The sequence below is a fragment of the Equus caballus genome, chromosome 20 (assembly GCF_041296265.1).
Source record: "Equus caballus isolate H_3958 breed thoroughbred chromosome 20, TB-T2T, whole genome shotgun sequence".
Lineage (NCBI taxonomy): Eukaryota > Metazoa > Chordata > Mammalia > Perissodactyla > Equidae > Equus > Equus caballus.
In genome coordinates this window covers 60,581,395-60,608,040 of record NC_091703.1, presented here as the reverse complement: position 1 = coordinate 60,608,040, position 26,646 = coordinate 60,581,395, and the positions used below count along the sequence as shown (strand labels likewise).

At 36.2% G+C, this 26,646-nt stretch overlaps 1 protein-coding gene across 1 annotated transcript in view; it reads left to right on the top strand.

Annotated features, from left to right (window-relative positions):
- Positions 1-26,646, top strand: part of LOC111769165 (protein eyes shut homolog) — a 1,017,614-nt gene that overhangs the window by 614,266 nt on the left and 376,702 nt on the right. The window contains exon 20 of the mRNA XM_070244139.1: positions 11,836-12,068. Coding sequence (XP_070100240.1) covers positions 11,836-12,068 — 233 coding nt within the window. The remainder of the gene's footprint in view (positions 1-11,835; positions 12,069-26,646) is intronic.

Here is a 26,646-nt window from a genome sequence, read left to right as displayed (position 1 = left end):
AAACATATAGTTCTATTTGGATCTTTCCTCAGAACCTAAATGGAAATTGATTTAAGGCACTAAGTGCCTGAGCTGTTCTCTGTAACACGATGGGATTTTAAGTAATGATTTCACATTTGGATTCGACTTTTGCTTTTTGTGTGCATACTTTTCTGAGATTCCAAAACTAATTTATCAGGTTCTTCATAGTAGTCAGAAACCAATGACTGCCTTTTAAGGTAAGCTATCATGTTTTGAAAGTAAAACTATTGTGTCATACTTTTCTTTAACCTTTTGAATTTTGAAATGAACATTTTTTTTCCATCATTGCTTTAGCTATTTGTGGCTCTATTTTCTTAGGCCTAATATGTTAAAATAAATCTCTTAAATCATTCCCCTGATGCACTAGGCATTTGTAATAACTAGATGGTTTTCTCTTTAGAGAAATGATTATATCCCCTTGGCCACATTGCCTACAATTCTGCTGGCTGCCCCTGGATGAGTGATGATATCGAGGGTTGGGATTTCACGACCCAACTGAGCAAGAATATAATGAAATGGATCACTGTTATTTGTAAAAGACATATTTTACTGTCTTTTCATGCAAAGTGGTGATATAAGTTCATGTACTCAAGTTTCTTGTCTCCCAAATTGCCAAAGAAATATTTTTTTAAAGTCAAAAAATTAAATCAGTTCCAGGAAAAGGTCATAGGTTTTCTGTAAGATACCATCCAGTTAAACCAAGATTGAGGCAATTTTTGCCCAGTATGAAATTTATATCTTCCATATCACTAAATGGTATTGTTCACTCAGTTACCCAAACCCAAAAACTGAGATCTACCTGCGCTTTTTCCTTTATCCCCAACCTAGACATTCTCTGCTTCACTTCCAGATCTGCTCTCCGTCTTTTTCCACCCTGCTTGATACCCTGGGAGGCTGAATCCTCTGGGCTGCAAGTACCAGCTGCCCCTGGCCTCTGGCTTCCAGTTGTGTCTGCCCAATGGGATAGGACATTGAAGGAGTAGAAAAAGGAAGAGGTCAAGTTATTTATTCTCCATTCTCTCTCAGCTGCATATGAATTTGTAGTGGCTGCATTCTTCTCTCCAAAACCATGACTCCTATCAGGTGGTCCTTCTCCTATCCATACCTCTATTGTCCACAGTGCAGAAAGGATTTCATTTGCTTGGCATTCGGGTCCAATGATAGTAACAGATTCTATTCCTGTCTCTGTCTCTTGTTGATTCTCTTAAACTTCTTCAACTTGAAAATAGTCTTGCCGTTAAATTCACTTCACTTGCCCTTTCTGAATATGCATCTGTTTCCTGACTGCCTCTGACCTATACACACCTGATATATGAAATTGACCACAAAGTCCTTTTGGAAACACAATGTTGTGACTTTGTTAAATTAGCATTTCTCAAGGAGATCCTGGGGTGTTGGATGGTGAGCTGTGGTTCAACAAAAGCTCACAACGGAACTGAAATAGAGAAGTTTATAAATCACAGCTTCTGGAGGAAGTACCCAGCATAACTTGAGGGGCCACGCAGGGAAGTCAAGGCAGCGTGCAGGCAGAGAGAGAGGTAAGACTTGGGGCACATGCCTTTATTAGGGTCTATGGGGAAGCTTTGGGGTTCCTGGGCTAAGGCCAGATTTGTCAATTCAAACCAAAAAGAACAGGGTTTTGGTAAGGTGCAAGGGTATTATCTAAGGGCGCACATGGGGAAGTTGCTGGGAGACGGGGAGACCGCCATCAGGGAGTCACATCAGGAGCTTCACTTTACTTGTGACTCTGCCAGGTGTTGTCTAGGGCATGCACTCAAGGGAGGGGCTAGAGCAAGTTCAAGGAAACTGCAGGCTGCTTGGCCACACGAAAGGGATGCCAACGCAGCAGTATTATGGTATAGTTTACCTAAACTCTCAACACCAAATTTCTCTCAAATCTCTCCACTTCTCTATATCCCCAATAACATTCTCTTAGTTCAAGTCCCTATCTGATTATTTTTATTCCTATAATACTTCAGCTACTTCCAGCTACTTCTCCTTTACAAACCGTTCTCCATACTAAACCCAGAATGGTAGTTAATGGGTTATTAATTTCCTCCTTAAAAGCCTTCGATGACTTCAGGTTGCCTTAAAACATGGCCAAAAGTCTCCCCATAATCCAGCCACTCCCTGTCTCCCAAGACTACCTATATTTGCACACATACAGACACACACAAACACACACACACACACACACACTGTAGTTTCCTCCAATGCCAAACCACTTGCAAATTCCCCTCACCTGTTGTCTCTTTCCTTTGGGTCTTTAAAGATGCAGCGTGCTCTGACAGGGTTCCATGTGCTCTTCCCAACACCATAGTCTTCTTTGCCCACCCTTCTCTAGCCAGCTCCTTGAAGTCTTTTAAGACTCAGGTTCAGACCTCTTGGGGAATCCTTTCCTGATGGTTTTTGCACTCCTAACTTCCCATAGCATCTACCCACAACCCTGCATTGGTATGTCCCTTCTCGTCCCCTGCCAGGAGCGTCAAAATTTTGAAAACTTTTAGTTCAAGGTTCAAACTATGTGCTTCAAATCCATTTCCACCATCTATTTGCCTTGTGATTTTGAGCAAGTTAATTGTGTACCTCTGTTTTCTTGTCTGTAAATTTAGGAAAACAAAAATAATCATGTTTTTGTATTCTTGTGAAAATTAAATTATGTTAGCACATTTGAAACATTTAGAGCAGTGTTAGGTTTATAGTTAGCACTCAGTGAATTAGGAAGTTTTGCAATTGCCCATGAGTCTTGCCCACAAGACGAAAGGTCGAAAAAAGGAAGGCCTAGCTTCTACTGATCATCACGTAGTCTTGATTAGTAAGTTTCTGGTGCATAGAGAGAACTCCATACGTCCTTTTAGGTTAAGTAAATAACAATGAATGATGTGCGATGAATTCTAGATTGATTAACATGCCTTCTCTCTTGGCTCATCTTCATGTTTCAAATCCTGATTGGTAATGTCTAGACCTAGATTCCTTACAGGAGTCCTTTCTGTGAAATAAATACTCTGGGGTTCCTAGGAACCTGGGAAAGTGCGTCTCTTCTTGTAAGACTAGAAGACAAATTGGCATTTGTTTTTGCCAGCTCACATGTTCTTATGGCTGAGGTCAAGTATGTGACTTTAATCATGACACCTTGATCATTGACCCGTCTTTCTCTAATTTGGATGCACTTTCCAAGTAATAAGTAATCACACATTTTTAATCCTTGCTGATATTTTGGAATATTCTTCTTTCCTGTAAGTTTTATGTTAAATTGGAAGTATTCCAGAATAGTATCACTTCATAATGGGAGAAATAAATTAAATTTAATTAATATAATAAATGTTCCCTTGGGACATAAAACACTTACTGGAAATGCTGCATATTTATATATTTCTTACTTTCCATAATGGAAAGGTATTTAAACGTCAATGATTTCTAAATCTAAATGTAGTCATTAGGTAAAAATATGCTCCTAGTCAAAAATACTGTTTTTATAAATTTGTCATTTTAAATTTGATTTCCCCTCTTACTATAAATAATAACAGCATTAGAATATGAATTTGTAGCTTTCTTTAAGGATTCATGGCACAGAGTTTGGTTTCCATAATAACCCATTACATTTTATGTTTTAAAATGATTTGCTTCTTTTTATGTCATTTCTCAGAATATGTCTTTGGGTTAGAAAATTTGTAAAGTCAAAAAATAGATGTTTAGCAGTTACTATTTATCAGAACTATGTGAAGTATTGATTGCTTAAGTAAGTAAATAAATAAATGAAGTTCCTTTAAAGTTTTAAGTCCTAAAAGGGGAGATAATCATGGAAAAACAATTAAGTGTTTATGGTACATATAAAACAATATTAAGCATTTTCTAAAGATTACAAACTGCACACAGTACACACATATCTAAGGCTACTGCCATCTAGAATCTGTGGAAAATACAGAAACATAAAGATGCACACAGGCATAGACATACACATGCTACATTCATGTATATTAGTGTTTGAAAGCAATAAAAGCTTTCTTTAACAGACATGCATTTTGAGAAATTCCAGAAAGATTAAAGAAAAAAACATGGTGACTTCCATTTTGGGTAGCTATGAGACAGACATAAAACATAGGCTTAAGTAGAAAAAAGTTTTAGATAAATTACTAAAATGCCAAAATAATGAGAAAAATTCTTATAGCCAAAAAAAGAAAGGAAGAAAGAAAAGAAGGAAGGAGTGAAGGAAGGAAAGAAGGAAGAAAACGTGAAGAAAAAGAAAAAAAGCCGTAAAAAACAAACCTCAGCGAAATTTTCCTGACTATACTTCACTTTTAGGTGGGAAGGAAAAAATCTTTTCCAATTACATATAATATTATAACAGCAAACTAACCCAGCATGGAGGTTTGTGGCACAAACTGGTATATCATTCACTTATACAAAATATTTATTGAGCAATGACTTGGTTCTAGCAATTATAATACAAATGTGTCACTTTCTATGATATTCAAAATTCTTAAAGAAAATATTATTTTATAGTATTCCCAGGTTGAAATTGCCCTCATGAGATGGACAAAACAAACACATGTCATTTTTAGGGGGAGGCCTTACACTCACGCCTCAAAGTACTCGCACAGATAGAGTTCTAAAGAATATGAGCCTACAGTGAAAAATGACAAGACACTTGAGAGGGAATTGAAAGCACCGTGGGAGAGGAGTCAGCAGAAAGAAGAGGAGGTGACCAGGGTCTGCAAAGACCAGATTTGTTATTGCAGGTACAGAGTAAAATCTTTTATGCTTGATTTTTTTTAAAGAAATAAAAGAGGGAAATTAAAGTCTGTGTAAGGAAAAAGATACCATGAAAACTGAGTAGATGGTTTTAAACATAAGTAAAGAAAACTTCAAAAAAATAAAAATGTAATAATTAAAATTTAAAAATTGACAGGTTAAACAGCAGTTAGAGTTGTAAAGAGAATTAGTAAATGGGATAATACATCTGAAGAAATTACTGTGAATAAAGAGAGAGAGATGTTGCAAAAAGAGCTGACGATACAGAGGATAGGATGAGAAAATCTTTTTTTTCTTTTTCTTTTTCTTTTTCTTTTTATAGATTGGCACCCGGGCTAAAAACTGTTGCCAGTCTTCTCTTTCTTCTTCTTCTTCTTCTTGTTTTTCTCCCGAAAGCCCCCCGGTACATAGTTGTATATTCTAGTTGCAGGTCCTTCTGGTTGTGCTATGTGGGACGCTGCCTCAGCATGGCCTGATGAGCAATGCCGTGTCCGTGCCCGGGATCCAAACTGGCAAAACCTTGGGCTGCCAAAGCAGAGCTCGCGAACTTAACCACTCGACCACAGGGCTGGTCCCAAGAAAATCTTATTTTATATAATAAATTTTTTAACAAAAGAGTGATTATGGGAGAACTATAATTTTTCCAGAATATATTAAAAAGATAAATTCTTCAGATAGAAGTGCTCCCTGGAAAAAAGTTAAGCTACATGAAGCAAAATAATTTGATGCCTTAACATATCACGGTGAAAAACTGCTGGTCAACAAAGACAAAGGAAACTTCTTAAAAGTTTCCAGAGAAGAAAGACAAGTCTCCTACAAAAGAAAGATAATTGGATTAAAATTACTTTATAACAGGAAGAACAGAAAAGTGAAAACATTACAAAGTGCTCAGAAAGACCAATAAATCTTATTTGAAAAGATATAAAATAGAACGATATCCATCATATATAATTATCCCCTGTGTAGTGGTAAGTAAAAACAAATAACCTGATCGAAAAAGTGAAGACAGTATATATTTTAGTGATTTAAAATAGATAAACTGTGAATGACGAATGATATATTTAAAAATTGTAATAGAAATTGAAACAACAGGGAGGTTATCAATTCTCATTCATCAGATATATAACCAATTAAATGAAGGTGATATTTAATTTTGGTTAGGATTTTGGAAATTGAGTAACTAAAAACAATCTAGAGAGCTTAATTTTGTGTAGACATTTATGGCATATATATTAAAATACATATTTGGCATATTTATTTGACCCAAGAAGTTTACCTCTAGATATTTATTCTTCACATATACTCAGGGATGTTCATAAGATATTAGACACATGTATAAGGGAAGTTCAAAAGAAATTTGGAGACAATAAGTTTGAAACTTAAAGGAAGTTCCTTTGTGTCTTAAAGGGAGAAAGGGGTATTATACAGTAAAAGTGCGTGTCAGGGGAGCCCCAGCGTATGAAAAGCATGCAGCATGGACTATTGAAAAACTTACACTAAGATTAGTTGGAACATACATTGGACATATATTAAGGCACTGGAGGCAGATAAAACTGAAAAGTAAGATGGAACCAACTCATAGAAGAATGTAGATTTCACTTGGAATAATTTTTGACGCGGGAGTAATAAGAAGAGCCGTGAGAAAGATGGATTAGAGAAAAATAGGAACTAAAGTCAGATACTGAAAAGGAAATATGCGCATAGAACTGACAAGACGAGGAAGAGCTATTTTACTAATCTTTTTTTAAAGAGGGGGAGGGTAGAATTTGAGATGTGGAAGGGAGAAAAAGAGAAATCCAGGGTTCTGATAGTTCCTGACTTGGCACATAGGCAGAACGCTGTAATCGAACTCTTGTCCAGCGCTGAGCTCTGGAATCAAGATCTGGAGAGCTTGCATGTTCTCTGTGATCACCAACAACCCTCGCTAGGGCTGGCGTGGGAAAGGAGAATCAGAATCTACCAAGGGGAGTACAGCTTTTCATGAATACCCACCACATATACTGAAAAACAGTGGTTTGGAATGCCCTGGGCTACAAATTTTGCCTAACACACAGCGATGCTGTGAAAATCAATTATGTGAGAATGCTTGTGATCTAAGGAACTCTATGAATATGGAAGCTAAAGTTACAAGATTGTGAGAATGAGAGCTGCATTCCTTCAGTGAGAAAAATTAGACAATGTGAAAGCAAGATCTATTAGAATCACACTATTATATTAATAGAGAATTAATTTACTTACGTTTTAAAATGTTAAATCTTATTGCGTAAATTAAGATATTATTCTTATTCTATTGCATAATATTTTTTTTTTTAAGATTTTATTTTTTCCTTTTTCTCCCCAAAGTCCCCTGGTACATAGTTGTATATTCTTTGTTGTGGGTCCTTCTAGTTGTGGCATGTGGGATGCTGCCTTAGCATGGTTTGATGAGCAGTGCCATGTCCGCGCCCAGGATTCGAACCAACAAAACACTGGGCCGCCTGCAGCGGAGCGCGCAAACTTAACCACTTGGCCACAGGGCCAGCCCCTTGCATAATATTATATTAATAAAAAAAGAGGAGGAACACTTGGGCTTATGTTTGTTCAGATTGGTTTTTCCATGTATATTTTATTATTTTGATATCTAATTCTTATCTTGGATGGCAAATCAGAATTTTACACTTAACAGTAATTTTACACATTTCCTCTTTTAATATAAGCATGCCAATTAAATACATTTTAAATAGCAGACATTTTTCTGTGTTTCTTTGCTCTCAGATAAAATTCACTATGATTAATTATTTTCAAAGTTGTTAGATGAAGCTGAAACACCAAATTTTAGTGTTAGTAGAGAATGATGATGATTTAAATAAACCTTTGAAATCATTTTTAAATATGTTTAAGGTTCTATTTGATATTATGATGTTCTCATGATTTTGACAGAGCGGAAATTAAATTCTTCCTTGGGTTTACTCCTGATAGCCACCACCACTAAAACATCACTAGGTATTGTCAGTTACCCTGCATGGGAATTGAAAGCCTGACCACTAAAAAACTCCATAGAAATAGTACAATTTCGGGGCCTTCTATAGTGCAGTCTTTTGAACATGTAAAATTTTAATAATCTACAAATGGGAAACATCTTTCAAGTATGTAACTATTCATGTAATCCCAGTAACTATGAAAGAAAACACTGATCATTTTTACTTTAAATACAACTTTCCTTATGACGTAATATGGTGAAACAAATTCAGACGTAAAATTGAGAAAAATAAATATTTGCTACGTATATGACAAAGGACCAGTTTCTTCAGTATACAAAGAGCTTTTACAAATCTGGAAAAATATTCTACACAATTAATAAAATGTCCAAGGACCTTAACAGGTAGTTCACACTAGCAAACACAAATAGAAAATAACCCTATGAAAAGAGTTACAGATATATTGTTTTTGTTGTAACAAATTATGACAAACTGAGTGGCTTAAAACAATACAAAGTTACTCTGTTACAGTTTGGGAGGTGAGAAGTCTGATATGGATGTCACCGGACTAAGACTGCTCCGGGCTGAAGCAGTGTGAACATGGATGCATCCTTGTCCACAGTTATCCAAGAGGCAATCAAGCAGATTCTTCATGCTTATTACTTTGGACTGATAGTAAATCAAGCATTTAGATAAGAAAATCAGTGAAATTCAATTTTTACAATATTGTTTATTTAAAAAGCCTTGATTTATTTCTAAACTCTCATACATTCATGATTTTTAGAATTAAAAGTAATTATAACTCTAATGCTCCTTTTGTGCATTGCTAATTATACTATGACCGTCATCTAGTTGTGTTTAGTTAATGTCTACATTCATTGGATATTTTTAACATTTTATGTAAAAATAAGTTAAAATTTTATCAGAATAAATTTTGTTTCTTTTTAAATCTTTTTAAATAAGTCAAATAAAATTTATTTTAATTCTAAATTCTTAAATAGGTAAGTTCATAACATTATTTATAACCTAAGAAAAATGCTGAAAGTCAAGGACTATTAATAACATATCAGATATAAAATTTGATCCTAATAACATAGAATATATCTGATTAATGCTGTTTTCCAAATTTGATTTATGAACCTGATATTTTTAATTGATGGATCATTTGATAGTAATTATTTTTGTGTAATCAGTTAGCAACTGAAATGTGTAACATACTGATTTTTTCAGGTAAGACATAGGCTCCCTGAGCAGCTACCACAGGAGGAAGAAGTAGTGACATTTAATTGTCTAATTTATTCCTGATAAAAAAGATGATTGACTGCAGTTCATGAAGTCCATGGCAAGAGTTAGACAAATAGTGAAATCATTTAGAAACACTAAAACTAAACATGAAATTAGATTATGAAGTACTGAGTAATAAATCCCATGTAATTCACATTAGCATTGCCATTTAACTTGATGGAAGTTACCTTAAAAGGACAAACTTCTATTATGGGGAGAACTATGCTAATTTAATAAAATGAAGTCAGAGAAAGTTGATTGTAAGATTACATCAAAAGTGTTAGAATTTGTTATTTATACAGTTGTGTGTCGCTGAGCAATGGGGACACGTTCTGAGAAATGTGTCATTAGGGGATTTCGTCATCGTGCGAACATCATAGAGTGCACTTACACAAACCTAGATGGCATAGCCTACCACACACCTAGGCTCTGTGATACTAATCTTACAGCACCACTTGGATACGTGCTCCATCGTTGATCAAAACATTGTTATGCAACACGCAACTGTAAAACTAAAGAACTATATAATGGAGTTATGAAATTGACCCTAAAGACAACAAAATTATTTTCATTTACTATTTTTCTTGTTAGTAGTGGTACATTTATGGTTACAAAAATGAGTCAAATTCATTTATAAAATATTTCCTGGAGAGCCTTCTTGGAGTCAAGCGTTGTTGATAGGAGAAAATGAAGAAAAGAGCAGGAAGATCTATCCATCCTTCATGGAGACTGCAGTCCAAAAGAAATAGAAGAGTCAGACTTCAACAACCATAAAAATATATATACGGTTACAGCCGGTGATAAACTCCAAAGACAAATTTCAAATTGTAAAAAGATTGTAAACAAAAGGTTTAACTTACACCTTTACTTTAAAGTCACATTACTTTGGTAAAATGTTTTCATAAATTATTTAACTTTCTTACACCAATAAGTTGGCATGAAAATACATGGTAGACACAGATATAACTAAGTCTCCAATGTCAGTTAGAGAATATCTTTGAACTGACTTCTTTTGCCAAAGTTTTGTCTTTATGACAATGTACAAAACAAAAATTTACTCAGATAGCTAAAGTGTTGATTATTTTTGTCGCAGCAAGAGTTTTTACATTAAAAAAATAATTCTTTGAGCCAGCTCCATGGTATAGTAGTTAAGCCAAGCATGCTCCACTTCAGCAGCTTGGGTTTGCAGATTCAGATCCTGGGCACAGACCTACACCATTCATCAGCCATGCTGTGGAGGTGCCCCACATGCAAAGTAGAGGAAGATTGGCACAGATGTTAGCTCTGAGCAAATCTTCCTCACCAAAAAAAATAATAATAGCAATGATAATAATATTAATAATTCTAATGATTATATTAAAATGAAAATTCCAAAAGCACTCCTTCCCAAGCAATATGTAATGCTCAGGAATACACTGAATTTAAGAAATATTTATAAACTATTTACCATGAATAAGGAATTCTGCCAAAATGAGAAATCTGTGTGTGAAGGAGGTAGAAAAACAATGGCCAGCTTAGTAGGAGTGGCTGTATGTAAAGTAATAACTATACTGTAAGCAGGTGGGAAATATTCTAGCACTGGTACAATGACATGTTATGGAATTTTACAGATCAGAGAAACATCAATTTCATCTTGGTGGGCCAGGAGCAGCCAAGAAGGCTATGTAGAGGAAATAACGTAGATCTTGACTTTGGCACTTTAGGTGAAATTTAGATAGTAAGAGAGGAAGAACATACGTAGAAAATGATTTGAACAAACTTCCAAAATTGGGAAGGCTCAGGGTCTTTAAGGAATAGTAATCTCATTTGGTTTGAGAAAAGAAAAGGTACTTATTAGGAACCATAAAATAGGCTGGAAAGAAGAAAGGGATTCAGTTGTCAAGAGGCTATGAATGTAAAAGTGAGGAATTTCAACTTAATTCAAAGGGAATTGTTTTTTGCTCATTATTTATTAAGGAAGAAAACATTAAACTAGTGGTAAAACTTGTAAAAAAAAAAAAAAAATTAAGGTGGGGGCTGGCCCTGTGGCCGAGTGGTTAAGTTCGCACGCTCTGCTTCAGCAGCCCAGGGTTTCACCACTTCGAATCCTGGGCGTGGACATAGCATCTCTCATCAGGCCATATTGAGGCGGCATCCCACATGCCACAACTAGAAGGACCCACAACTAAAATATACAACTATGTACTGGGCGCATTTGGGGAAAAAAAAGCAAAAAAAAAAAAAAAAAGAAGATTGGCAACAGTTGTTAACTCAGGTGCCAATAAAAAAAAAGAATTAGGGAAGCATTTGTAGGCATATTAAGGCACCCCTTAGAGAACTGCTAGAAATGAGTGCAAGTCACTTTGAGGAATACATATTTCCAGCAATCAACCTAGAATTAATTCAAACTCAAGAAGTTTTACCTCTAAAAGGTAACACGGCCCAATTTCTTGATTTTAGGATCATAAGGTTTACAACAGCCAAAGTAGAAATATATTTAGCCAAAACTCTGATGCTTTTACCTACAAGAACTGACTCTTAGGCTTACGGAGGCCAGTACATCCAGATTTCTTACTACTTTGCGGAAATTAATTTAGCCTCTCAGAACCACGTAGATTGACTGTAGCCCCGGGGTTCACCTGGGGTCACATTCTGTGGCTCAGGCATTTTCAACATTTATAAATCCCACCATTATGAAACAAACATAATTGTTTGCCCTGAGTTAAACCTTGAATGACTGTGGTTTTTATTCTCTTATTTTAAACCAAAGTTTCTATTATTTCTATTTAAGGTCCTAATACTTTTACTAATACTGTATTTTCCTATCCGTTTATAAATATAGATCCCAGGATTCTCCGCTGTCTGCAGCATCTGCCTTTGTTGCTCCTTCTGGTGTGACAGAAGGAGTTGCCTCCACGTGGACTTCCCTCAGCGCCCCTCCTGCAGCGCCATCCGTGTGCCAGGGGGCGGTGTGCCACAACGGAGGCACTTGCCATCCTGTCTTCCTCTCGAGTGGCGCATTCTCCTTCCAGTGCGACTGCCCACTGCATTTCACCGGCCGTTTCTGTGAACAAGGTAATCAATCTTCATCATCCTTCTGTATTTCTTTTGTGCACTTCTCCAGAGGGTGCAAGAGGATTGAAACTTACCGTAAACACATTAATGGATACTAGCACAAACAAGAAACGTCTGTATAATTTTACTTAAAAATGAGTTCTGATAGAACACTTTTACTTAAGTATTGTAGAAGCAAACCAAGATTTTTTTTCATTAGGATTCAAAATATATTTTTAATATAATTTCAATTGCCACACAAAATAAGAGTTAAAATTCAAATGTAGTGTTGTTTACATAGTTTCTTCTAAAATCATAGTGCATCCATCCTTTGTCACCATAGAAACAATTAGGTTCTAATTAATACTATTTTTGTTGCTTAATTATTAATCAAATCATTATTTTTTATATTTCATAAGCAGATCCCCATATTGAAAATCATTTTGGTGTGTAAAAAGATTACATTATTTTTTGACGCTTAAGAATATGATTTTACCATTAATGGAGCTATTTATGAATCTAAAGGAAATTCCCCTATTGTCAGCATCTAATGGTCTCCTAAGAGTCTCTCGGTTAACTAAGGCAGTGATGGGCAACTAAAGCCAGAACCGCCCCGAGGAGATTACAAAGGCATTAGGTCATGATGCAGCAGACTGCACGTCCCTACACCAATAGCTGAAAAATGTCATTGTTTTCTATGTAAAATTAATCACTGGTTCTAAATTGGGGAGGTGGGAATGGGGATTACTATTGGATAATAGTTCAGATGGAAGAGAATTTCATTGCTTATCCGAGATTGTGTTAAATAACTTCTTTTTTTAACACCAAAATGCGGGACCTCCAAAAGCAAATTCAAAGGTACATAGATGTTATTTAACTCTTCTTCCCAAATGATCTTGTGTGACTATGTAGGTGAGGAAGAATATTCCTTTACCCTCTAGGTTCTTCTGACTAGTCTAAGAATGAAATCTACATGAGACAGCATAACAGAAGAAAATCAAACAAATGTATTAATAACACGTATTCATTGGAGAAACCCCAGAAAACTGAGTAACTTTCCAAAATAGTCAAAGCCACCACCTTAAATACCATCTTCACCTAAAGACAGAGTAGGATGTTAGGGGTAGTGGTTTGGGACTACAAAGGGAAGGAAGGGAATTCATATGGAGGTGGAAAAGAAAATCTTTGGTGGACAAACATTTGCCATGCCTCGCAAAGACAGTAAGACATGGGGAGGACTTTGATCAAGCGAGCCTTGCTGGGTTCCTCCCTGTCTCCCACATCTAGTTGGTATTATACTGCAGTTACCTGTGGTGGTAGCTCCTCCCTGGAACACGCCTTCTTTCTTCAATTCTTTTAGGCAGTTAAGGGGAAGGTCAAAGTTTCTTCCTTGTTCTTTTGTTCTTAAAAATAATCAAGCCAAAGAGACACACTTAGGGTGACAAATGCTGATCCCCCACAACTGCTATGCATGTGTTAATATTCAGCCAAGAAAGCAAGTAAATATAGCAAAAAGCACAGAAAAGGAAACACTGTCTATTTTCATGTTTATTGTAAGACATTATGTGTCCTTAAAGTCTATTTTTTAGCTGTAAAATGCTTTTGAAGACACATCAATGTTGCTTGACTTTTGAGTGAATATTTTACATGTTTGAAAAATGTCATGAGACTTGCCTTCTGCTACAATCTGAGACCATTTGTATTACATTCTGTGCGTAGAGTTCTGGGGGCATAACTTGGATTGTAAAGCTTTTGTAGATCCACATTTAACCAGTTAAAACTCTGAGAGGGTTTTTTCTTTCTTTAATTTCATGCTGGGTAGAGCCTTAGAATAATACCTTCCTTAACTTTCTTAAAATACACTTTGACATTTTAATGTTTTTGTAATCCAAATTGACTGACATCAGTGAAATCCATGTTGTAAAAGGAGGAGTCCTTAGTTATTGAGTCCATCTCCTGGTCGGTCACACAAATTGGATACAAATGAACCTCTAGCCATAATTCCTCTCTCTCCCACTGAATCTTCAATTCTCTTTCCTTTAACTCCTTACTCAGTAGCTGTAACACTTGATGTGGTGACTTATACTTTTCTCCAGAAAAAGAGAAGTCCAGGTTTCCTTGAGTTCAACCCAAAGCTGGACTGAGGTTTAATTGTATTTGGTGTTTTGGGTGGCGGACTGTGGGAAACAGATATCAAGAAAAGAATTGGGAATTTCTGCTTTGTATTTGTTGTTGGGAGGATTTTATCTTTTCCCAACATTGTTAATCACTTTCTACCTTCTATATTTTTAACTGTTTTTGCTGTCACATTTAGAATATTTTAAAAACTAATAAATTAGATGATAAGGTGTTGCTAAAACTAATTAATCTACTATAGAACATTTATTTCTAAGTGAAAAATAATCAGAAACTGTGAGGAAATAATTATTACAAATTAGAGAACTGTTTGTTTAAAAGAAACTTCAAGTCTGTAATATCTGATGTGTGTGATACACTAAACAAAATTCATGAAGAAGAACTCTTTTTAGATTGTCAGATTTCATAGTATACCTGTAATTTTGTTGTTCCTGCCTCCTTTTTTTTGGAGATATTCCAGTATAATACTTAGAACGTGGTACAATGTGCATTTTTAGAGTTGAGAACATTATTTCTAAGTGTAAAAATTATAAATATTTATTTTCAACCATTTACTCCTTAAATTTGAATAGAGTACCTTTCTGCTTTCAGTTATAAAGAAAGCCAAGACTGTGTTTTCAGTCTAATGCTCTAAATATAATTCACACTGGTATGCATCTTAGAATCCAGATTGACAGATGATGACTACTGCCTGAGGCCCATGATTCAGGAGTCTGGTACCATGACAAGACTTTTCATGGCATTATCCTGGTTAGCCAGATGCCGCAATTTCTGAGTGTACAGTTCAGCAAATAGCGTTGTATACCAATTTCAAAATGTTTCAACTACCTGGTAAAAATCTTGCTTTGTATAAACAATCCTTACATCTCTCTCTCTCTCTCTGTATATATATATGTATGTATGTATATATGTGTATATATATAAAATATATCTTATATATAATATATAATTTCTTAGAACTGTTCTCAGTGTAAAAATGCTTAGATTTTACAGATAGATTGCTATGAAAACACTTTCTTAAATGAATTCCTTATTGAGTACATTCAACATCAAAATATATGAACTTCTGCTCCGGAGTGAAATGTGCGTAACATTGTTCAGAGTTCTGATTTCCAGACAGGGCGCTGAGTGCTTCATGCATCTTGTGTCACATGACCCTCAGGAAAACCCCGCTGAAGCAGATGCTCTAAATTACCCCCATTTACAAATGGGAAATCTAAGGCCCGGAGTTGTTAAATTCCTCGCTCCAGGTCACACAGCTAGCACACGGCAGCGATGGGATTAGAAGCAGCCTCAGCTGACCGCAGACTTCACATGTAACCACAGACTCTCTTGTTGCACTAGTTAGAAAATCCAATTAAACATGATGGGATGGCATGACATGAATTTCTAAATTTTCTCACTCTTTCATCTGTTTATAAAAGGTATCTTTATTTCAGTAGAAAAAGAGAGTTTTCTTTTAAAAATGACGTTTTGAAAATCAGAAAACCAAAGAAGTCAATGTTGATCTAGTAAGTTTTTAATGAAGAAGGTATTAACATGATCTACTTAAAATTAAACTGAAAAGCATATTGTGCCCTTAAAAGAATGATATTTGTATGGTAGTATCTTTCCATAATGATTTCAGTAAAACTAAAATATAGAAAGTAGATTGAGAAGATTTGAATTTCAGAAAAATTTAGACATAGATGGTGAAAGAACAGAAAAAAACACAATCGCGTAGGCATCTATACAGAAAAATATGTTGGAAATTGACTTTTCTTCACAGTCTTGATCCTTTTTACTTCCAATTAATACTCTTAACCTGTGAGAGAATGTTGAAGTATTTTATTTTAACAACTTTGACTTTTCACAGCAAAACGGTGGTGTAAATTAAGTATAGGCTTTAAAAAAACAACATTGGATTCAGTAACACAGAGAAAGGATTTTCAGGACTATGGGACTTAGTAATGGGTCCCTCACTCACATATTTCCTGTCTACTTGGCATTACATCATGTGCTCTACTTTATCAAATCATCCATACCCAATCACCTAATAACACTGACTTATGGAATCAGTTTAATTTAACATGTTGGGTTTTTTTTTGACACATGCTATCTTATTCACATTAGCTGAACCCTGGTGCCCACTGTATCATAATGATCCCGCATCTCAACAGGGGAAACATAAGAGCGCATATTCTTGCTTTGTTTGAGATGCTGCATGCAGGCAGATGGCTGTCTCCCACTGTAAAGTTCAGAGTGACAGATTTAGAATATCAGTGACTTGTGCTAGGAGAAAGCGTGTGCCTCTGACTATTAATTATAGGATTAGCATTTTTAAACGGTCCCATACTTTTTAGTGTTCTATAAAACAGTTTTATAAATAGTGCAATAAAGGAATATTTAAATGCCATACATTAAGACAGAGTAATCTTTTGTTTTATTTGATATCCTGTCTGTGTATATTCCATATATGCTTAAAGGTCAACTGTACTGAGTAAATTGCAAAGCTAGAAATAAAACTGAGAGGTTTTACTAGGTGTTTTACTTGTTATTTATATATATATAAAGAAAAGACTGCTTTAATGTCTGCCTTTGTTTTTATCATAACTGGAATATATTTTAAAGGCATATTAGTCTGAAATTATTTATTAACTTTAGATCAGGTGGCTGAATGTCAGACATTCCAGACCCAAGAAGGCAGGGAAATGGAGCATCAGTCAGCTTCTTATCACCATGATTTATCTCCTCTCCAAAGAACTGATGGTCTACAGCATCAGAAAAGAGCCATGAAGTGGGTGTTGGCCTTTTCAAACCTGATACCCGTGTCTGAAAATCTATCTTTCAAATCAGAGAGCAATGCTGCATATTTATTAGTAAATGGCAACCGCTAAAATGTTAAGATGTTAAATTGAAAATGGGTGTTAAAGTGAAGTCAAGGACAGGGGCTGCAGGAGGACAGGGTTACCTGTCATCAAGGATGGAGCATTGCGGCTCTGGAGGAAGGGGCGGGCTGAAGGGCGCCGGTCTTGCCTGCTTCTCCACTAGCAGCTGTTGCTTTCTCCAGCAGGGAGCACTGTGTTCAGTTGGCAGAAAAAGACAGCTCCCCCTAGCCTGGCACTTGAAATTAGGTAAAACTAGTTCATCATCTCTCTGCTTGCATTGGTAATACTCCAGAAATTTCCATCTAGGAAGAGGAGGGAATATATATACCCCTCTGTACATCAAAAAAAGATATTTATTTTGTCTTGTTTATTGCCTTGACTAACGTTGTTTTATTCCCCTAAAATTCAACACACCCGGTTAAATAAACATGAGTTGAATACTTAGCATGAATAAGGCATGGAGTTAGTCACTGGAGGTAGTATGAAGATGAAGAAAGCATATTTTTGTCCTTAAGTTTGCAAGTAGCTGTTAGCATGGGGTGTGGAGTCGGGGATGCAAGGATGAGAAGACGAGCTTAACACAAAGGTCAGCTGGAATCTCCCATTTCCCTCTTTAAAGCCCGTAATCTCAGCTCTGCATCACCCCCTCCCCAGTTTATTTTACTTAGGACCTGTGTTAGTTTTATATTGCTTCCTTAACGATTTATCACACAATTTAGTGACTTCAACAGCATAAGTTGATTATCTTACAGTTCTGCAGGTCAGAATTCTGACTCGAGGCTCACCGAGCTAAAGTCCAGGTGTGGGCAGGGCTGCGTTCCTTCCTGGAGCTTCCCGGGTAGAATCTGTTTCCTTGCCATCTGGCTTCTAGAGTCTGTCTGTATTCCTCGCCTCATGGCTCCCTTCATTCATTTTCAAAGCAAATAACAGTGGGTCTAATCTTTTCTATATCACGTCACTCAATCTATGCCTCCACCTCCTTTTTCTATATTTAAGGACCCTTGTGTTTACACAGAGCCTGCTTGGATAATTGAGGGTCATCTCTGTATCACAATGTTGATGGATCAGCAACTTTAATTCCAACTTCAACTTTAATGCATAGACTCTAGGAATTAGGATGTGGACATCTTTGGGTGGGGAGCTTACTCTTCCTGCCACAGGACCTCTAGTCATTCCTCAGGGGATTTATGTGGTCACATAATAGAAAAGGAAGTTTATTAAATGGATATCTGGTGCTCATAGAATTGAGGGAAGTGCTTGAAAAAGGTACTAGGAAGGAGGCTATGGAGGGCCAGTCAACAGGGAGCAGACTGCTGCTCATCCAGGAACAGGTTGGGACATCACCATCACTCAAGAGAGGCTCATACCGTTATCATGTTCTAAGTCACTTGCTCAAGATTCAGGGTCCCAAGAAATACTTTGAAATTGTCTAATTGGCAAAACTTCAACCATATGCTAATCCATTGCCTGAGCAGAGAGGAAGTAGAGGGACAAGAGGAGTTATCTTTTACTTTAGGCTTCTAGCATATTAACCAGACCACATGATCTACCAAGATCCCAAACAATGGGCATCTTCTTAAAGTCCGCACAAACGTAGTCCTTCACACAAAGCTTTCACAGCACACATGCACATGTGTGTACACACAGCTTAAAATCAAGCACTAGTTTTTTACTTAAAAAGTCTTCAGATATTTCCCTTCTCTCTTCTCATCACTCTCGTATTTTATGTTTTCCCCTTATATTTCTGATGTTTTATTCATTTATATTGCTGATTAGTTTGGGGAAATTTTTTGTTGCCATTCCTCCTGCAAACACACCACAAAGAGCTTATTAAAATGTTTTCATAAACAAAGATTGTTCCCTTCTTACATCTAATTTAGGTAGTTAAGAAAATTATTCCATGGAGAAAGTGGTGTCTGAAATGGTACTTAAAAGTATGAGTTGAAGGAAGTAGAATGAGCAAATACATGAAGGGGACGAGAGTTGTCTAGTTTGGCTTGGAAGTGGGGCACATGTAGGATCAGCTGAGAATTAAAGCTGGAAATTCGTGTGGGACCCATACTGCAGAGAGGCCTAAATGCAGATTAAAAATATTAAATTCATTAGCAATGGCTTTCAATGGGAAAAAGACCTAATGATCAGAGCTTGCTTCAGAATGATGAATCTGAGAGAAGAATTTAGGAAGAATTACAGTGGGGAGGAGAGTAAGGCGGGCAGGAAAATTGAAACGTAATTTCAACGGGCTAGGAAACAGGGTGAAAACTCTTTTAACCCTAATGTTTCCTAATAATCTGGAAATATAACAGATCTTTGTGTTCCCTAAACAGAATATAGTTTAGATTTTTTTATCAAAAACTTAGAGGCTGAATAAGGCTTGTATCTTTTAATGTATTATTTTGTGAAGAAGAAAAAGTATGACATGAAACGTGATTATATGAGACAAGTCACACCAAAGATCCATTTTTCTCCCCATTCTTGCACTGGCTTCTGTCTCATCTGTCCACAGAAAAGCTGAATCATATGTGGTAAAACGTTATCAGGGCACAAACATCATGGATAATAAAGCAAATGATATGGGCTTATTCTACAAGAGGTTAGTGACCAGCTAGCTAACCATTTACAAGCGTATGTGTATGTGCACACTGAAAGTATGATTCATCTCATCTTTCTCACTTCACTGCTAAATTCCTCAAGAACCACGACTTCATTGTATGCAAACGGATTTGTTTCTAACAAATTTATCTCACACACAGATGTTTAAAACATGAAATATTATTAAAGCATGTTTAGGATCATTCTTGGGCTATCAAAATAATTTACAATTGGAAAATACTTTAAAATTAAACTAGTTGAAACTAGCATTTTACAGGGGTTGAAACAAAGTTCAAGAACAATGACTCACGGGAACCACTAGTTAACGGCAAATCTAGAACTAGAATACAATGTCCATGTTCCAAATCCAGCATTTGATCTGCCACAGCGAGTGTCCTCCAAAGTTCTTCAATGTAGATTCCAAGTTGAACTGCAAGAAAAACATATTCATTGGCCTTTACTTGAGATCGACAATTGTATTAACTTAGATAAATTAAGACAGTATCTAATGACTTCAATTGTAGCAGCTTCTCTCTCTCTCTTTCTTTATATGATAGATAAATGCAGACTGTGGACAAATAAACCTGACATTTGATGAGTTTACTAATGGTCCTTTTAAATGACAGGCATGTTTAAAAGTATTTTCTTCCCTAATGTAAATCTGCTTATGAAAATAAAAAGAAGAAAAGTTGATTAGAATTCTTTATACTGCTGCCTCTATGTAATTACATTAAGGTGATAATGTTTAAACAGAAGTAATAATTAGAAAAAAGTTAGTATGCAGTGATCACAAAATACTTAATTTTTTATGGTGCTATAGGAGCTCTGTCCAATAATATAATGCAAGGCACATATGCAATTTTTTATATTTTCTTGTTGCCATGTTAAAAAATGAAAAACAGACAGAAGAAATTAATGTTAATAATGTATTTTAGTTAGCCTAGTATACCCAAAATGTTATCATCTCAACAATATAAAAATATTATTGACAAACTTCGAATTCTTTTTTTCGTACTGTCTTTGAAATCTAGTGTGTTACTTTACACTTAGAGCACATTTTAATTTGAACTAGTCACTTTCCAAGTGCTCAATAGCCACATGTGGCTGGTAGATACCGTTTTGGACCTCACAGTTCCATCTGACTAAAGGAAAATGGCTTACAGTTGTGATGGTGTTGCTGGTACAAAGAATTGAGATGGGGAGAAAATGAAGAGACTTTTCTACTTAAAGGTTTGATTAGAGTAGAATGTGAGAAGACGGAAGCAGTTGAAGTTAAAGAAAATCTGTCAAAAGACTGAATTATGCAATTCATTAACATAGTAAGCCTTAAAAACTCATTTATAGAACAAAGTCTAGAGCACTCATTTTGATCTCTCTTCTCTTAACCATCTATACTTATATGATCTGCCTGTTGTTAGATCAGATGACCCATAGAATCCTGAAGCCTTAATCTATACACTGATAGTTGCCAGATCTATGGACAGTCCTGACCTTTTGCTGCAGGTCAGAGCTACATGGTACACTTGTGTGTTAGACAAGGCCTTTCACACAAAAATGGACCATGAATCTTCTCCAGAAATTCTCTCTCATTCTTACAGTAGTATATTAATTCATTTATAAACTAAGTTAGATGGAGTCATTCATCCACATTTCTACCATAAATTCTTTGCATACTTACTATATGCTAAGCACTACCTCAAACCCTGGTCATACATTGATGAGTAAGATGAACACACTCCCTGTCCTGTGTCATGTACAAGAAGCATAAGCCAATAAAGAAGTAAATAGTCAAATATATAATCCAAAACTGATATACAAACTTGGAAACAGAGCACTATAATAAAGAAGAACGGAGTGGGGTACAGTGGGAGTAGAGAAAGACCTATTTACAAATCTACTATGAAGAAATGCCATTTAATCCAAAACTAAAAAATGAGAAGGTGCCAGTCTTTTCAAAAGCAGAGAAGAGAATGTTCCAGAAAAAGAGAATATTGTGTTATCATGAAAATTAATATGTAAGAATGACTTTTTACCAGATTCTTCCTAAGAGAAAACTATAAGTATTAATAATTTTCTTAGACTAAGATGAGACAGAAACAAATTAAAGAAGAGAAAAACAATTTCACTGATTTCATTTATTTATTTATTCAAATTTGCAGTGGGCCAATTGTTCCTGGTCTCAAGAAACTTAGTAAAGTTTTATATAGTCAGAGTCTAAATATAAAGGCTATTTTCTCAGTTACCACAGTCCATACTCTTTCAAAGAAAACATCAAGCTTTTCCATAGGAGAATATATTACCAGATAATTAAATTAATAGGCTTAGTTAAATTCTATCTCATTATTCGTCATTTTAACATTTTAAATAATGTAAAAAACTACACTGATACTTTCATATTATAACATTTACAAAGAAATAGTAAAAATTTGAAAAAAAAAATCTGTTTCCTAGTTAACTAGAGAAGATTAGTGCAAATAATTGAAGGATATAAACTTGGATGATATGAGAATAGACCAACAGTAAAAACAAAGGCTAATGTACCTGCCCTGAAATGTTATTGTATGGTGACAACACAAAGGACTACATGGCCAGAGCTAATCAAGAGTGAATTATGTGGAGCCAGCCTGATAGCCTAGTGGTTAGTTTGGTGTGCTCCACTCTGGTGCCTGGGTGCAGTTCCCAGTCTTGGAACCACACGCTTGTCTGTCAGTAGCCATGCTGTGGCGGTGGCTCACATAGAAGAATCAGAAGAACTTACAACTGTATACAACTCTGTACTGGGGCTTTGAGGGGGGGTGGGGGGGAGGATGAAAAAAAGAGCAAGATTGGCAAGTGTTAGCTTAGAGCAAATCTTCCCATGTCAGGGTGGAGGTAGGGGGGAGAATGATTTCCTTACTGCAAACATCAAAAAAAAAAAAAGAGTGACTCATATGGTCTCTGGAAATTGATATTCAGGCAAGTATTTTCTTTAACATGTGATGTGACAGGAGAAAATTAATAGAACTTGTATTTAAGAGGCAACTTTATGCCTTTACTCATAAATATAATTTTATTAATGAAATTGGGAACCACCTGAGCAAAAGAATTTATCCCTTAAACTGTCTGTCCTTGAAATACTACATTGATTTCAATTGCTTTGATCTATTTTGTTAAGGTGTCTCTGTAGATATCTCTTTATTTTCTATTCCAAGATCATAGCTATGGATATGAATAAATATGACTAGATGTGGAAAGATACAGAAATTGAAACCAATCGTCACACATATGTGTGTCACCATTTGCCTGCAGTTTCCTTTGTTGCATATGGATTAAAAATGAGGAATGGATGCTTTGTATAATCTTGGTGTTTCTCTAGGTTAACATCAGGTGTAGTAATTAAGAAATAAGAAAGCAACAGATGATAAGAGCTAATAATTTCCATTTCACATTTGGTACATACCATACTAAGCTCTTTTCATGCATTTTCTCTTTCAGTCAGCATAGCAACTGTGAGTCAGATAATACTTTAGTAGTCAAAGTTATTTTTGTTTCCAAGTTATAGACATCAACTCAATAAATAATAGCTAACATTTATTGGATGCTTAATATGTCTTAGGTATTGTTCCTAATCTTAGCCTGGAGTGACTCATTTAATCTTCATGAATAAGTATTATTTTGAAGTAAATAATATTCTATCCTCATAATACAGGAGGAAAATGGAAGCAGACAGTTGAAGTAACTTGCCCATGGTTACTCAGCCAGTAAATTCTGGAATTGGGATTTAGATCTATGTTCTTAAAACTATCCTTCCTATCTGATCCAACGTAAGCAAAGATAGAAACAATTATGGTGAAAATATAAGAGCAGCACCTCACAGAACCCCAGAAAGGGAATTTGAAGGTGTTTCCAGAAAGGAACTAGAAGTAGGAACAAAAGCACAATGGGTGCCTTCTCTGTCAGAGGCATGGCAGTTTCATTCTTCGCACCTTCTCCTAGCTGACAAGTGCATGTGAGCCAATGTGGTAGAGTCCTTCCCCCCGTCGGAGGCTGAGTCTTTCTTGGATTGACTCTGGGGAAAGAAGGGTGGCTAAGGTGACTACCCCTAGGTCAATCACTGTTGCCAAAAATCTGGCACAAAAAAGTGCCAGCCTGGCTGCCAGAGGAGCAGCTCTCTGAGCCACCCTGCAGATCAGAAAGCAGCTGCCCACAATGGCAGGCTGGTAATACATCACAACATGGGTGAGCTACAACTGTTAATATCCCCATTCTACTGATGGAGAAACTGAGGCACAGAAACAGTAATTTGCTGGGTCGTGCAGTGATCAGCAAAGCCAGAACTCAAACCAAGGTGTGTTTGATGCCAAAAATTGTTCTTTTAACCACTAAACATGTCTGTTTGAACATCTCCCTTAAAAAGCAGGGTATAAGAATTGAGACAATGCATCTATAGTGACATAGCAATGCATTTAGTTTATTAAATGACCTGACTTGACAGGTTATTCTCAAGAATAATTTAATATCTCCGAGCGTCAACTGAAGATATTTTCTACCAGATTTCTCTTCCCCTTGTTTTGTGACAACTTGGACATCTCTCATGGCTTTCAGATCACTTGCAGGTATTAAAAAGTCTAATCCAATTTAAAACTTCACTCCCATACCCGAGGTGAAGCTATCCACATCCTCCTGTCCCTCCTCTTGAGCCACCTGCTCCCTAACACTAGAGTCTGCAGGGTCAGATGAGGGTAGAAGGAATCAGAAAAAGCATCGGGCATCTTATTCCTCAGCAGGTACTGGGTGTAATTCTGCATGGCAGCAAATGCATTCTGTCTCCAGCGCATCCATAGTTGGTTGATGATTCCCTGCAACACATTTGCCTGCCGTGCTCTCAGCTGATCTCTTGCAAATTCCCTCTGGCAACTGTCAGGGAATACATTTCCACCCTTTTTGGCTGGTGCACCTGATGCAGTGGACATCTGCTTGGACAAGGTTCTCCCCAGATGGCTTGCGCATGGTTACCTTCCTTATCATCAGTTGGATCTCAGAAAGGCTTCTACCAACTAGCAGAAGTGCAAATAAACTCATGGGTGAATCCTCCTTCTCCTCATCAACTTTGCAGGATGCTCCAGCCCCCTGGAGGCCTTCTGGATTCTCCCAGCAACAGTCAGGCCCCAGTGTCCATTCCATACCTCCCAATGCCAGGGACACATGTCACGTTCTCCCAAGAGCTCTCTCCGCACAGATAGGAACAGAGGAGGTCCGAAAATTGCTTCAGCTCTGCTGTCGTGCATCTAGCTATCCACAATGTTTGAGTGTTCTATGACATTTTAACATATTTACTTAACCACATCTTTAACTTCTGTGAATAGTAGTATGTATTTACCCTATCCATACTCTGGAATATGTGGAAGTATATCCTTTGGAATGTGCAATTTCATGCAGAGTTGTGTAGTCATACTTCTCTCTACTGCTGTAAAAAAAGGATGGAAAATGGTGACTATAACTAGATGCATTTTATGACACCATAAAACAACTATGGAAGTTTTCTACAGTTTGAGCTTTTTAGTAACAATATTTTTGCTTTTTCACAAATTTCTAACACCTGGTTTAAGAAGGCATCAAACAGCCCTCTCTGCTGTGAATTTCCATGTGCAGCACATCTGACATTTTCTCAGCAAAAAAATGCAAAAGAACCACTTAAAATTAGTTCTCATATTCAAATTAGCATGTACAGTGCCAAAACTGTGCTCTGGAAAGAACCTGTACACAGTTAATGTTTGGGGAAATGCAAAGAATGAAAACAAAAGGAAAAGAAGGCAAAAAATCAAAGTGAGCTTTCTTATGCATTGAGTTTGTATTTTTTCTGTTTCTTTTCTAGCTAGAAACTTGAGAACTATGCACATTTTCATGTTAAATTGATTTAAAGTTCACTTTTTGCAAAGGTGATAAAAAGGTATTATATATGAATATCCAAAAGGATTACTGTGTAATCACTTGAAAATAGCCAACATGGAGAATTGCTAAAAATGATGAATGTGTGACTCTCGACACAATTAGAGTTTGTGAAATCAACCATACCATTGTTCAGATGTTTGAACATATGTTTGAAAGCCCAAAGCATATCTGTATAGCATTGTTCCCTGTTGTAGAACAACGTTCTGTTTATTTCAAACCCATTTGTATTATTTAAAAAAAAGGAATCCACATATATCAGGTTTATTTACATTTAGATCATTTGAAATTCTGTCTTTTAAAATGCCCTTTAAGGTTTCACTATTTATGTATTTTAAGGTATTGACATTCCACATTGATGCTTCATCAGTCTCTGGATTAGAGTATTATATTTCTGCCTTTTAACTCAAAGCCAGGAACTTTGGTGATAATGGCGACCCTCATGCAAATTCCAGTCACTATTCATATACAGGTTTTCGTCACATTCAGTAAATATAATCATTTATATTAATTTACAAACCTAAGACTTATTTGGTCTTGCACATATCAAACACATCCGTTTCCTATTCTGATCCATCTTGCTCCATATTGCTATTCACTTGGAAAGTGAGTTTTGAAAGTGAGCATATTTCCATCTGTCTTTAAAGTAGAAACTCTCTCAGTTGAGCTTATTATGACCTCGCTTGTTCTGCTCTTATTTATTCTTCCAAAATTATGTGACATTTTCAAACTTTAGAAGGGACTCTTATGCAAACACACTCAGCAAAACACATTCCACATAAAGAAATGATTCTTTACTTAGTTGTAATGGGGTAGATAACACAAGTCACCCTCAGTTTAGGGAAGAAAATAACATCCTCCAGGCCAAGATGTATCTCATTGATTGTTAAGGCCTTCTCTCTATAGTCTTTGCTTGTCTGTCACTGTCGATTATTACACTAATTAGACCATCTGAAGTTTAAAATGATCCTTTGCTGTCTGTAAAGATTTATGCCCCTTCTCATGTGGTTTGTATAAGCATAAGCGCGTCTTGATCCGGTGCTTTGGTATAAGCATAGATTAAATGGGCCCGAGAC